General features: G+C 39.1%; 1 protein-coding gene across 1 annotated transcript; it reads right to left on the reverse strand.

Moving 5' to 3' along the window:
• Positions 1-7,206: 7,206 nt before the first annotated feature.
• On the reverse strand, positions 7,207-8,308 carry LOC100485245 (succinate receptor 1). The gene is made up of 2 exons (XM_004914876.1): positions 8,300-8,308; positions 7,207-8,169 (listed from the first exon to the last, which is right to left on the reverse strand). The coding sequence occupies exons 1-2, from the start codon at positions 8,306-8,308 to the stop codon at positions 7,207-7,209; spliced, it is 972 nt and encodes a 323-aa protein (XP_004914933.1).
• Between the last annotated feature and the right edge of the window lie 4,778 nt (positions 8,309-13,086).

A 13,086-nucleotide genomic window follows, 5' to 3' on the forward strand; every position in this document is an offset into this window, starting at 1 on the left:
AAACGATACAAAATGTTTCTTCATCTCTGGTTTCTTCTCAAAGGAACGTTTCAATGAAGCAAATCTGGAAACTGCCTGCTGATGGTTGTTTGGCAATCTCTCTCTAGGTGTACGAAAGGGTAGAGGGGCTACCCAACTGTTTTCTTGGTTTTGAGTGAAATCTTTATCCATGATCTTGAGAAACTCTTTGTCTTCAATGGCAAGTGCTGGTTTGTCATCATTACTAGTTGAAATGAATACTGTGTCACCAATGCAATTCTCCTGGTGATTAAAGGTGGATTTACTGTCACTGGTGACGGATTGCCAGTCTCTGGTGCTGTTGAATCTCTCCTTTACACTGTAATGATAAGGACATAGATCAAGGCGCTGGGCATACGGAGCATCATGGGAACCATTTATTTGCTATATATACCATACACCATGACCTGGATGAATGAAAATCTTCATAGACATTTATTTGCTGGCGTGCTTTATGCACCCTTAGAATGTCTCTGCCGAGGAAAAGAAGGATTTCTGCATTTTTATTAAGTGGTGGTAAGTGTTCAGCTATAGCTCTTAAATGTGCATAATGAAAGGCAGCTTCAGGAGTGAGATCTCTTCTCTGTGGGAAGGAACCTTGTTGCATTCAACAAGGGTAGGCAGTGGCAGTTCTACAATACCATCAAGAGAAGCTATCGTAAATCCATTAGCCCTTCTTCCTGACACTTATGTAACACCTCCACATGTGCCAAGTGTGTATGGTAGGGAATCTCCTTTAACCCTGAAGTGGTCAAAGAATTCTGACTTGGCAAGCGAGTGATTGCTCTGACCATCCAGAATTGTATATAGTTTCATGGCTCTTTCAGGCTGTCCGTTGGGGTACACTCTGACTAGGCATATTTTTGCACAAGATCTGTTGCGAAGATCTTCTCCACAAACTTCAGTGCATGTAGAAGAAATTGAAGTAGAGTCTGCTTTCTGATTTGTCTTCTCCCCGCCATGATTTGTGGCAGGATCAGAATCTGCAGAAGAAGAGGTATGCTGAAGTGGATGGAGTGCTTGTACATGGGTGCTGCTTCCACAATCTTTACATTTGATTTCAGCCTTGCAATCCTTTGCAAGATGTTCTGTTGAAGCACAACACTTAAAGCAAATCCGGAGTTTCTTTAAGATTTCTTTGCGTTCTTGCAGTGGTTTTTTCCGGAACCCATGGCAGTTCTTAAGGGCATGTGGTTTCTTATGAATCGGACATTGGCGATTGGGATTTTCTGTATTCTCCCCTTGTCCGCCCCTTTCAGGTTTAGCAACAGGATCAGGTAGCACATTAGTCTTTTTAACTGACATGGGGCCCCTATGACTCCTGGGTTTATCCAGAGCAAATTTGTCTTTACCTGAGATGTTTGACTCATTGAAAAGGAAGCTTGGATCGTTCTTGGTTTCTGCGATGTTTCTTGACAAAGTCACAGAAGAAGGAGAACGGTGGGAAGGAAACTTGTTTCTCTCTCTTGTACTTTGAGCCCATGGTTGCCCACTTCTCCTGTATTCCATATGACAGTTTTGCAGCAATTGGATTCACACCGTGGGCCGTGTCAAGATAGCTGAGGCCTGGGAGGTGTGGATCTGCCTTAGCGAGCTGTAGTTCAAGCAAAAGATCACTCAGTTCCTGAAATTTCTGATTATCCTTACCGGATATCTTGGGGAAGTCTTTCAATCTTTTAAGCAGAGCACCTTCTACAGCTTCTGGACTACCATAACTCTGGTCTAGGCGTTCCCAAGCTGCACATAGACCTGCAGATGGATTGTCAACGTGAACAGCTTTCAGTCGCTTCACACGTTCTCTTGACTGAGGACCTAGCCACTTTATTAACATGTCAAATTCTTCACCAGGAGGTATTCCAAGTTCATTTATGGCAGCTTTAAAGGTAGACTTCCATCCTCTATAATTTTCAGGGTGGTCGTCGAAGCTTGTGAGGCCAGTGCTTGTGAGCTCACGGCAAACCATGTATCTAGCAAGATCTGACACATCGGCACATGGTGGCCTAGGGAAGTATGGGTTTGCGTGGGGGTTTAAGCCAGGAACAGGTTGGAAGTTCATTGCTATGGCAGGATGTGATTCAGAAGAAATGTTGTTATCAGGAAGCATATCAGTAACCTGAAGAGGTGTAACTTGGCCAGGATGTTGACCCCTGGGTTGACAGACTGATACTTAATAGTCTGGGGCTTGTGAGGCGAGGTATGGCTTGAGGGCCCATCTTGATGGGCAGAGGGACCAGAAGGTTTGAGGTCTTGCATGGTCACAATATGTTCAGAAGGCTGATGTCTTAAAGAAGTGTCTGTGTCATCAGGAGCCTCAGAAGTGGCAGAGAAATTGCTGTTCTGGTTGAGGACATAGTTCTTAGTGCGCTCCATGGGATCTTGTGAATTTGCCATACTGATGCTGTCTAAATCACTTCCAACAGCCTGTTCTAAAACTCTTAATTTTGCTTCTGCTGTAGGTTGCTCACATTTTCTGTCTAAGGCTTCAATTTCAGCCTTCTTGCGGGCGGCTTCTGCCTCCATCTCTGCTTTCTTACGGGCAGCTTCTGCCTCCATCTCTGCTTTCTTACGGGCAGCTTCTGCCTCCATCTCTGCTTTCTCACGGGCAGCTTCTGCCTCCATCTCTGCTTTCTCACGGGCAGCTTCTGCCTCCATCTCTGCTTTCTTGTCTGCGAAGGCAGATCGCACCTTAGCTGCCTCTACCTCTGCACGAGCCCTTATAAGTTCACTAAGCGTGGAACTTCTTGAATGGGATGATCTTGAAGATCTCTTAGTGTGTCTAGTAGATGTGGAGCGATGAGATGCAGTTTCTTGCAGCTGTGTAATTCTTGCCTCTGCATTAGCTTTGGTTTCAGACACCTTTTTACTTCTCTCCTGGTTCAGATGTTCAAACCTTTTTAGTTCTTCTAAAGATTCTTCTGTGTTTGTGCTCTTTAGGAATTACATGTACTTAGTGCAGAGCTTCTGGTAACTTTCATATACAGACTTGAAGCGTAAGAGAGCGCCCTCTAGTTGCAGTACTCTCTGGCTAGGCTGTGTGACTTCAGACATGTAATGCACAGTCCTCTCCCAGAGGTGTGCTAGATCAACTGAGAACTCTTCCATAGTAATTTCAAAGTTTTCTTTAGATTTCCAAGAATGTTTGGTTATACATTTGGGTTTGGCACTTGCTTCTGTCAGTTTATCTGCATTTTCCTCTTGCAGCAGAGTGTCAGGCATTTGCTGACCTTCAGTGGTGGCTCAGAGGGGAGACTTGACCTTCAGCCTGGCTCAGAGGGGAGACTTGTTCAGCCATGAGTGTGAGGTTACAGGGAGCTACTGCGCGTGGGTTGATACAATGTAACAGTTTGCAGAGGGGAGGAACAGGGTTGATGCTCTGCAGGGAGAAATGCTGCCTCTCTGTAGCTTCAGTGCAGGCTGATGAGCAGTATTGGGAGTACACAGTTTATAATGCAGACACACAGTTTATAATGTAGACACACAGTTTGTAATGCAGAAACACAGCTTATATTCCTACTGGCCTTTTCATAGGTTACTGTAGTGTAGCTGGAGTAGTTCTGACTGAGATGCTGTGTAAGTTCTGTAATATGCCGGATGCAATATACTGCGATCTGTAGTGTGACTAGCAGGGCTCTCAGGCTGCTGAACGTCACAGTGATGACTGTATGGTCTTCTATTCATTTTGACTATTCTGTTTCAGCTGCTGTGGCTATGTAATTACTGATCCCTAGACTGTCCCAAGTCCCAGTGGAATGGCAATAACTTACATAAGGGCAGTATCCACAGATAGGTGACTCAATGGAAGACACGGATAAAGATCTTGAAGAAGTTTAATCTTGCAGTGTAGATCTTACAGTGACAAATCCATAGGTCAAAACGAAGTAGCTTTACCAGGTACAGAGAGATAGATGCAGCACATGCTTACAGATACTTGTTTGAAAAGATACTGACTGTGGGAGGGGAGACTAAATGGGAGGAACCAAACTACAGGGAAGAGAGAGGGACAAAACTAGCTACAGGCAAACTAGCTGATGAACATCATAACACATGTATGTGGGACACAACAGGACCTTTTGAGAAAACATTCTTAAGTCTACGATGAATTGCTATGAAATTCATTTCATTAATCAAGTAATGCATCAGGCTTTGAGTATTCGTATTTATTACATGTTTATAATTATAATTTTATTTACGTAGTGCCACTTGCATACATATTGTATCACTGTACATTACAGGAATAGCAGAACAGACAGGGAATAGTAGAATTACAGAAAAAAATCACAACTACAATTACAACTGATGAAGAAATGTTTTGAAATATAACTATGATCTGAAAAATGAAATAACAACAAATTAGAAACATCCAATCCAAATTTAGACCAGCCTAGATACTCCGAGAATACAGTTCTTTACTTTATTAAACAAATGTAAACGAGCACAAAAAATGAATCATGTTAAGATAGAGATTTCAATTTGGGAAAGATCAGGAAATGGGAAAAATAAAACAAACAAAAGTAGCCCAAGACATGTAATTATGATGTCAGTAGGCTAAACAAGTTTCTAGGGATCCCAGAACAAAAACAGACATGCAATACAATATAATTGTTACTGCAGACAAAAATATACCCACAAAGAAATTACATAGAAGAGAAGGGGAAGTCACCCTCCATTGACATGTGCCTTTTCCGTTTCCTAGAATCTGATTCACAACTACTCCTCCTTAAGTCTAAATGGTAAATAAAACCAGTTGGTTGGTAGGAATAAGTTAATTTAGAAATGTCTATTATACTTTGCTGAAACAACATAATTCCTGTACATGAGAAAATAGTATTCATCTACTGTAAATCAATGAAAAACAACATGCAGTGGTGAATGTTAAATGGAACAATCAGGGAATTAACCCATAATGTTTGTCGTTCTTGGTTTTAGTTAGGCCCTTTGGAAAGGATAACTGAAATAAAATATTTTTCTGCAGATATCATTTTTTTTTAACACAAATACTTTTTATAATTATTTCAAATCGTCCAAGGAAACAGTACAAATATGTTCTGGATGCTACACCTTAATAGGATTCATTGTTTAGAGAAATTTCCAAAGAGGCAACGGCAAAATACCCCCCGTACCTATGCTAGCCAGTGCCGCAGACAGTTTACTTCCTCCCTTTACACTGAAGATACAATTCTCTTTAAACGAGACATATTGGATAAATGGGAAAAACACTAATTTTGTAGTCAATTATGAATAATATATGGTGCTGGTTTCACTTTGGGCTAAACATTAATCCTATCTGTAACAATGGCCCCTTTATTGGAGCTCCCTATAGATCCTATCACTTCCCCGTCCAGTGTGAAATGAAGAGTGGGTCCTAACGGTCCCTGCCAGAAGCACAGTAGTAGGGGGTGAGCCAATCACAGCCCTGCACTCACACAAGCAAAGACAGGCTTCAGTTCCCTATCAGGTCAGCCTAGCTGCTAATTGCTTCCTATCCTACAGTGTAGTGTACTGAGGGCCACCAGCTCCCCTGCTCATCCTGAGAATTCAGCCAGCAGGAAGTGGAACAGATGGGCGGGACTAGTGGGGTTTTTGTGGAATTTCTCAATAAATCAGCAGGAAACACAACTTTTTAAAGCACAATCCTTCTATATCTAGAGGAGTATAATTCACTGGTATATTCATAATTTTTATAGGATATGTCTCCTTTAACAACTCTCATGTGCTCTATTTTTGCAGTTACTGTAATGAAAGTATAAGTATAAAAAATTCTTCTGGGTTCTACTGATTATGTGCACACACAGTGTAGCCTTGTTAGATATCATAATTAAAAATGGTAGATATAAAATCTTTTACAGACCTCAATGGACCCACTTGGTTAAATCTCCTACTCGGTTTGGGAACCTATGTTCCTGTGAAGAAGATTTTCCCCATTTGGTTCCTGGGAGGTAATGACAAGTTCCTGTCAATGTTTAATAAAATAGATAGGAGCACATGACTCTTCCTTTTATTCCACCTGCTAAACAGGATAAATGCTGCTTGGGGCACACAATTCCACCTGCAGGGTGTCCTTTTGTTATATGTAATATTAGACCAAACTTCAACCCTACATGGTGTCACAAAAATATACAAATCAAGCCAAATTAAAAAGCATTATTTATTGTATCACTGCCAACATTTGAGTAATTAAAAAATACCCACGACCCATAAAGTCTTAAGCAGAATTATAAAAAGGGGGGGGGGGCTCCACATGTATAAATTATCCTCTATAGATGACACATATAACTAGTACAATCAGGAGCATAACTTATATCAATATTATAGATTTCTAATATCAAGCAAATTATATTATATATTTAAACCTGTGCTGGGATCCCCCACACATTGGATATGGGGAGCGCTTGGGCGCTTGGGACAAATCTTCACTGCTGAAGGTCTGTGGAGCTCCTGGACTTGTTCAAAACCCAAATAAACAGCACTTACATCATGGCTTGTTATAGTTATAGTTCCAGTCCATATCTTAGGAATGTTCATACTCCCCAATCTAGGGATTAGGGCAGTGCAGTCGCTGTAAGAGGCCCAGGGCTAGTACAAATCCTTTGCTCATTTGTTCTCATTCTCATTTGAACAAAACTTTAGAGATTTTATATATATATATATATAAATATACTCGGAGAAAGGTACCGCTCACTCAGGTCTTAGGTTCAATTTTGTAAATTTTATTATAAAGGCAAGGGAACTGATGTTTCGGCTGCAACACCAGCCTTTGTCAAAGTTACAAATACAAGTGAGGAAAAACCTTATAAACAGTGTTTGGCGGGAACACCAACGGACAATAACTTGTGAAACACCCCCCGAAAAAATGCATCGTTTCGAGTACTGACTGTACTCTTCCTCAGGTTTGTCCCTGAGGAAGAGTACAGTCAGTACTCGAAACGTTGGATTTTTTTCGATAAACTTTTTCACTTTATTGCTAAGTCCCTGTGTGTGTCCGGCTCTCTGTCCATATATTCCCTCATTTTAGCCAGCACCCAGGGCGTTTGTACCCTTATAGGGTGTGCTCCACTCTTTCTTGTATATATATATATATATACAGTATATTCTTAAAAATGCCACTACTTGATTAGAAGAAGACTGAGAAGCCAATAACATATCCATATGCAATGGTGCATGAATAATTGTAGAAACAGCAACAGTTGATTAAGCCCATCTTGAATTAAATATGCACTTTAGAGATTTATATATGCGTTGGATTTTGGCTAGTAACATTTCTCTAAAATGGTCACCCATCAGGAAATAAAACACTGGGTTAATCATACTGTTTAAAAACAGTATTGGTTTAGAAATGATATATGCTGAACTTATGATAATCGATGAGCATCCGCTTAGTGTCCAAGATTCTATCCGCGATGCAAGTCTTACATTTCTCATAACATGGAATGGAGTAAAAAAAATGGAAAACATAGTTGCTGCAAGGACTACAATTATTACAGGCTTTTTAAAAGAAGCCCTATTTGGCAGCTGCTGATTTCTATTTTTTAAAAAACACATCATCTTCAGATAAAAAATCCATATTACACATAAAGGAATAATAAATCCAGTAAAAGTAAGACAAAGGCTATAAACTAGATTCCCTGTTGCATCTGCAGAGCTTGCAAAATCTGGGCATATGGTGACATTGTTGATTATATCTTGCTTTAAGAAAATAAGAATAGGCGATATCTCGAGTGACACCAAAATCCAAATTCCAAGGGATATCATCATAGCTGTACTCTTCCTCTGGAGAATGTGTTCTCGGAAGGGGTATTTTATTAGCATGTAACGGTCAATACTGATGAAGGCAAGGAAAAGGATGCCGGTGTACAGATTTTCATGAAGTAAATATCTGTTGCATTTACACAGGAAATCTCCAAATGTCCATTCTTCATGTATATAACTGAACACCAACATCGGAAGTGTACAGAGGAAAGCAAAGTCTGATATGCATAGATTGAATAGATATACACTTCCACTTGACCAGTTTTTCAGGCAAAAGAAATACCCAAACAATGCAATACAATTGCCAATTAATCCAATTACAAATTCAATGGTGTATGCTGCAGGTAAGTAGTACTTTTTAAGGAAGCTTTCAGTGTCTGTGCAATTGTTTTGTTCAATGGGATCCTGGGGGAAATGAAGAAGGATAAATAAATGAAAAAAAATACAAAATACTTCTGCCATTTTTTGTTTTTTTCAGATATCTTTTGGGCAACTAGAAATTACCAGCTCAGTCTGCAAACTACTGTTAACTAACCTGAGTCATATAACCCTGGGTGTGCAGTGTACCATGCACTAAAGAGTGCTTAGAAGAGCACTCAGAGCAGTTTTAATTTATTTGGTTTCAGGGTTTACATGTCCTTTAAGTGAGATATATATCCATAAAAGCAGAAAAAGGTAAGGTTTGGTGGGGATTTATTAAGTCAAACTACCCACATAAATGATACTAAAGATTAGAAAGTGACATGGCAGCTGCTGAAGGCTTCTGTGTGTATGTGAATGTAAGTGCAGTGGAGAGCTTCTGGGAAATATTAATCTCATGAGGGTGGGGAAGTGCCCAGTTGTGTCCTTTCTACACATGGAGCAGATATCAATGGTGCAATTTAGTTTCACGCTTTGTAACATGTTGCTCTAGATTGCTCTTCAGTGTTGCTGATGGTGCAGTGATTCCTACTGACCAAGCTTTTGATAAGCATTTCTATCACTGTGGTTCCCTGTTCCTGCTCAAAACAGTTCTTCTTATTTAACCACTGTTCTTTAAAAATAAAAAGGTGTGAATTATATCATTTTAAGTTTAGTAGAAAGATGATTCAAATCTTCAGCTATAACCATAAAGAATTTTCCACTGACACTAAAGTAAAGGAGTACTAACTAGCACTGGTAATGAGCTCTCCTTTCTCCTCAGTGGCACCTCAGCTCATGCACAAAAAACATCTGCACTTTGTATTCAGCTTTCTAGGAAAGAAAGGAAATGGCAGCAAGGTGCTCAGTAAACTGTACCAGGTGTATATATTTTTAGAAGAGGAGGCCCAGCTTGGGGTAACAGGTAAGCGACTAGAATCACTGGAGCTGTCCAACAACTTGGCTCTCTCCAGTGATTAGTTATTTTGCTGTTCCTTCTCTTACAAATTCAGTTCAAGTTTAGGCCACATTAGGTCTTTCCTGAAGACTTAGACAAGGTGAAATCATGCATTAAAATCTTCTATTTTTGACACATCTGTTTTCTCTAACACACACATGGCTTCTCTTCTCTTTGCAAGCAGAGATAAGCTGATTAATTCACATGAATTTAGATGAAAGCACAAGCTCTTGTGAACATTTCCTACAACAGATTAACATTGTGTGGGTGCCAGTACACAGCCAAATTGGTGCTGAGTCTACACGGTTTGGTGCAGATTTTGCAAAAACCTTGCTCCCTCAGTCACTTGCACTGAAAAATGGCCTTTCTACATACAGTAGATAATAAGTGAATAAAGATATTTGTTTTATTAATCTAATTTGACCCTGAAATAACTCCTTTATTAACTACACAAATAAAAGAACATAAAGCTTATTTAAGTCCACAAGTGCAATTTCAAGTGCAAGTGCCACAACCTTTTCTCCTCAGAATGTTGGCATCAATTTGGATGCATATGGGTAATTTTCTTAACCCAATGGCTCTGCACATACTGGAGTTGTGTTCCAATTCTCCAAAATGGATGCAATTTGTCACAAACTGGACCAAATATTTCCAAAGTCTGTCTGGCATCATTTTGGGTGTTCAATGCGCAAGTGATGTGTGCACCTATTGATGCAGGGCACTGAAGGGAACCCTGGGGTTACCGGCTGGTTAGAAGGTGGCAGTAGCTACAGGGTTCACCTTCTTCAATAGGCATGAAATGCACCTAATTCAGAATGGAGTGGCCCCAAACACAACTATACAGTGCAAGGAGTGCATCTTGACAGGAGTACCTTTAATGAAAGTGGGTTAACGCATAATTCACTGCAGAGGAAACCTCAGGAATGTTACAAAAGCATAATATTATAATACAAGGGGCGAGTCTCGGTAATTATTTGTTATATAATACATTAAAATTGGAAACATTTTCAGATGTGTACAAGCTAAACCAAAGTCATTTCACTATTGCTGCTACACATCCAAATTACAGAATAATTATTAGCAAATATATTTTATTACTTTTATGTCGGCTACCTGAGCTCAGATTTATGATCACTGGTATTCTATTCATAGGGAGACTGTACCTAATTTAAAGAATGATAAACCCTCCATTAAAAGCTCTGTGATATATCTTACCATTCTGGCAGCCAGGTATCTCGATGCTCAAGCCACAAGTCTCATCGGGATCTGCTGGCAGATCTGTGACTTTCCTTATGTGTGTAAGTGGGTTGGGCTGATGTGCTGCCTCATTTGCATGTCTTGAGTAATGGTTGGTTAATAATTCCAACTAACAATTGTGGTGCTGAACATGTTCAACTGCCAGCATGAAAACTGACAATAGTAATATTAACTGGAATCCATAAGAAGAGCAGAAATGTAAAGGGCATATTCACAGGCCTGGATTTGTGGTGAGGCCCTATAGTGAAATCTGGCGCTGTATATTCAACCCAATTTAATTTTAATTACCTTTCCCTTTGGCACTGTCCCATTTCTTAATTTCCTGGGACAGTAAAAACCCTATAAGCTTCAGCTTTTCCAAAATGTACAAATCTTAGCAGGAATAAGAAAGTCTGAAACTGCAGATGGATAGAATTTTTCCTATAATACGCCAATAAGGTCTGCATACATACGTGTGCATGGAGAGTGCATGGACAACAGTGAAAAGCATTTAGTCCCCATCAGGGGATTTGGGATTTCATGGGCATTTAAATAAAGGGGAACTAAATAGTAGTTTTTTTACTTAATTAAAAATGCTTATATTTCCACGTGTCATGTTAATGATAAAGTTAAAGAGGTAGTATGGACCCAGTTCATGGAAGATAACATTCTGCAGAAACAAAAAACAATAATTACTTTAACAGAAATAAACATTAGAAGGTAGAGTGCGCGATTACAACTGGTATAAATTACTCCGTCTACTTTCACTTGTAATTATTGATCACACTAAACATATGTCACTAAGACCATAAAAAGTAATACTAGAATAAGAAAATATTTTCTTTGAATCTGTTCTGTCACCATCTATATATGAATAGAAAAGCGCGAATTACATCCATTTTTATCCTATTGTAATCTTTAAAGCTCATATGTGCAAACCTGGGCTCATGGCTACACAGAAACTGGAAAGAGTAAAAGTAAATAATACTCACGATGCCCATACACTTGAAGATCTGTTTGTTTGGTGACCTCTCCAAACAAGTGAAGCTTTGTCTAGATTTGCCACCTGTGTTTTTGGGCAAATTGGGCTGATCTAATCATTTGATCCCTGGGTCAACCATTTGTGCAGGACTGTCAAAATTGTGCCGCATCAAAGTGCAGATGCAGCCGCCACCGAAAGGGATTTTCAAACCTGGTTTATAAATATCTGGGCAATATCTGACCATATTTGGATGAAGAAACTATGATGATCACATAAAAACACAATTATATAAACTCTTTATACAGTATAACATGGTTAATAATGCAGCCAGGAAACTTTATGCTCTTTACCTGCTTGTAAGCCTCTACTGTAAGATGATTGTGTCACCCGCACCTTCTTTCATGCCCTTATTTCTAACATCCTAGTGATGTTGTAATGGCAGATTCTTTTAATGCCTTTAAGAGGGGCTGGATGAGTCCTTGAACAAGCAGAATATCCAAGGCTATTGTGATACTAATATCTACAGTTAGTATTGATGTTCGTATACTGTATATAGTTTATGTATGTGAGTGTATAGATAGGACAGTATAGGTTTGTGTGTGTTGGGTTTACTTGGAAGGGTTGAACTTGATGTAACTATCTATGTAACTATATGTAACGCCTATCTGTTGAACTTAGGGTTGAGCAAAATGGTTTGTCTGATACATATTCACGAGTTGTAGTTTTGGAGAATCAGCACTAGAATTTAACCATGTATTTAGTTTGGCTGGAAAAAATTTTTTTTTCTTGCACGAGTAAAAATACAAATTGACTTCAGTGTATTTGAGGTAATAAAAACCACTGTGAAAAAACACTCCTTGGCTCAATTTCTCTGTTTCACAAATTTTTCTGTGCAAATGTTTCAGCCAAGTGAAACGTGGCAGTTTAGCTCATTCCTAGTCACTATTTCAAGTAACAAATTCCTGTTGTAGTGTTACTTATGTTATTTCTCATTAAAGTAGTGCTGTCAAGGGAAAACCTGTTTTTTTAAAGCACATCAGTTAATAGAGCTACTTCAGCAGAATCCTGCATTGAAATCCAGTTTGTAAAAGAACAAACAAATGTTTTATATTTACTTTTGACTTTGACTTGGGTCTAGACATATTTTTAGTTTCCCAGATGCCCTCAGCCATGTGCTTGTGCTCTGATAAACTTCAGTCTCTCTTTACTGCCTCATGTGCCATTAGCCTCAATTAGCTTGTACAGGTATGAGACCCATTATCCAGAATGCTCAGAACCCGGGGTTTTCCAGATAAGGGGTCTTTCTGTAATTCAGATCTCCTACCTTAAGCCTACTAAAAAAAAATATTTAAACAGTAATTAAACCCAATAGGATAGTTTTGGTTCTAGTAAGGATTAATTATATCTTAGTTGGGATCAAGTACAAGGTACTGTTTTATTATTACAGAGAAAAAGGGAATCATTTTTAAAAATGTGAATTATTTGATTACAATGGAGTCTATGGGAGATGACCTTCCCGTAATTCTGAACTTTCTGGGTAATGTGTTTCCAGATAAGGGGTTCGATACCTGTACAGTAAACAATAATTTGATATATGCACACAGTATATATACAGTATATTGATAACAAATGATACATTGACTTTTATAACTCCAGATTCTAAATACATCATACGTTTGATAATTTATCACACAAGGGTTACAGAATAAATTAGGATCAGAGGGCCCTGCTCACAATGTAAAGGTAT

This window comes from Xenopus tropicalis, chromosome 5 (assembly GCF_000004195.4).
Source record: "Xenopus tropicalis strain Nigerian chromosome 5, UCB_Xtro_10.0, whole genome shotgun sequence".
NCBI classification, from domain to species: domain Eukaryota; kingdom Metazoa; phylum Chordata; class Amphibia; order Anura; family Pipidae; genus Xenopus; species Xenopus tropicalis.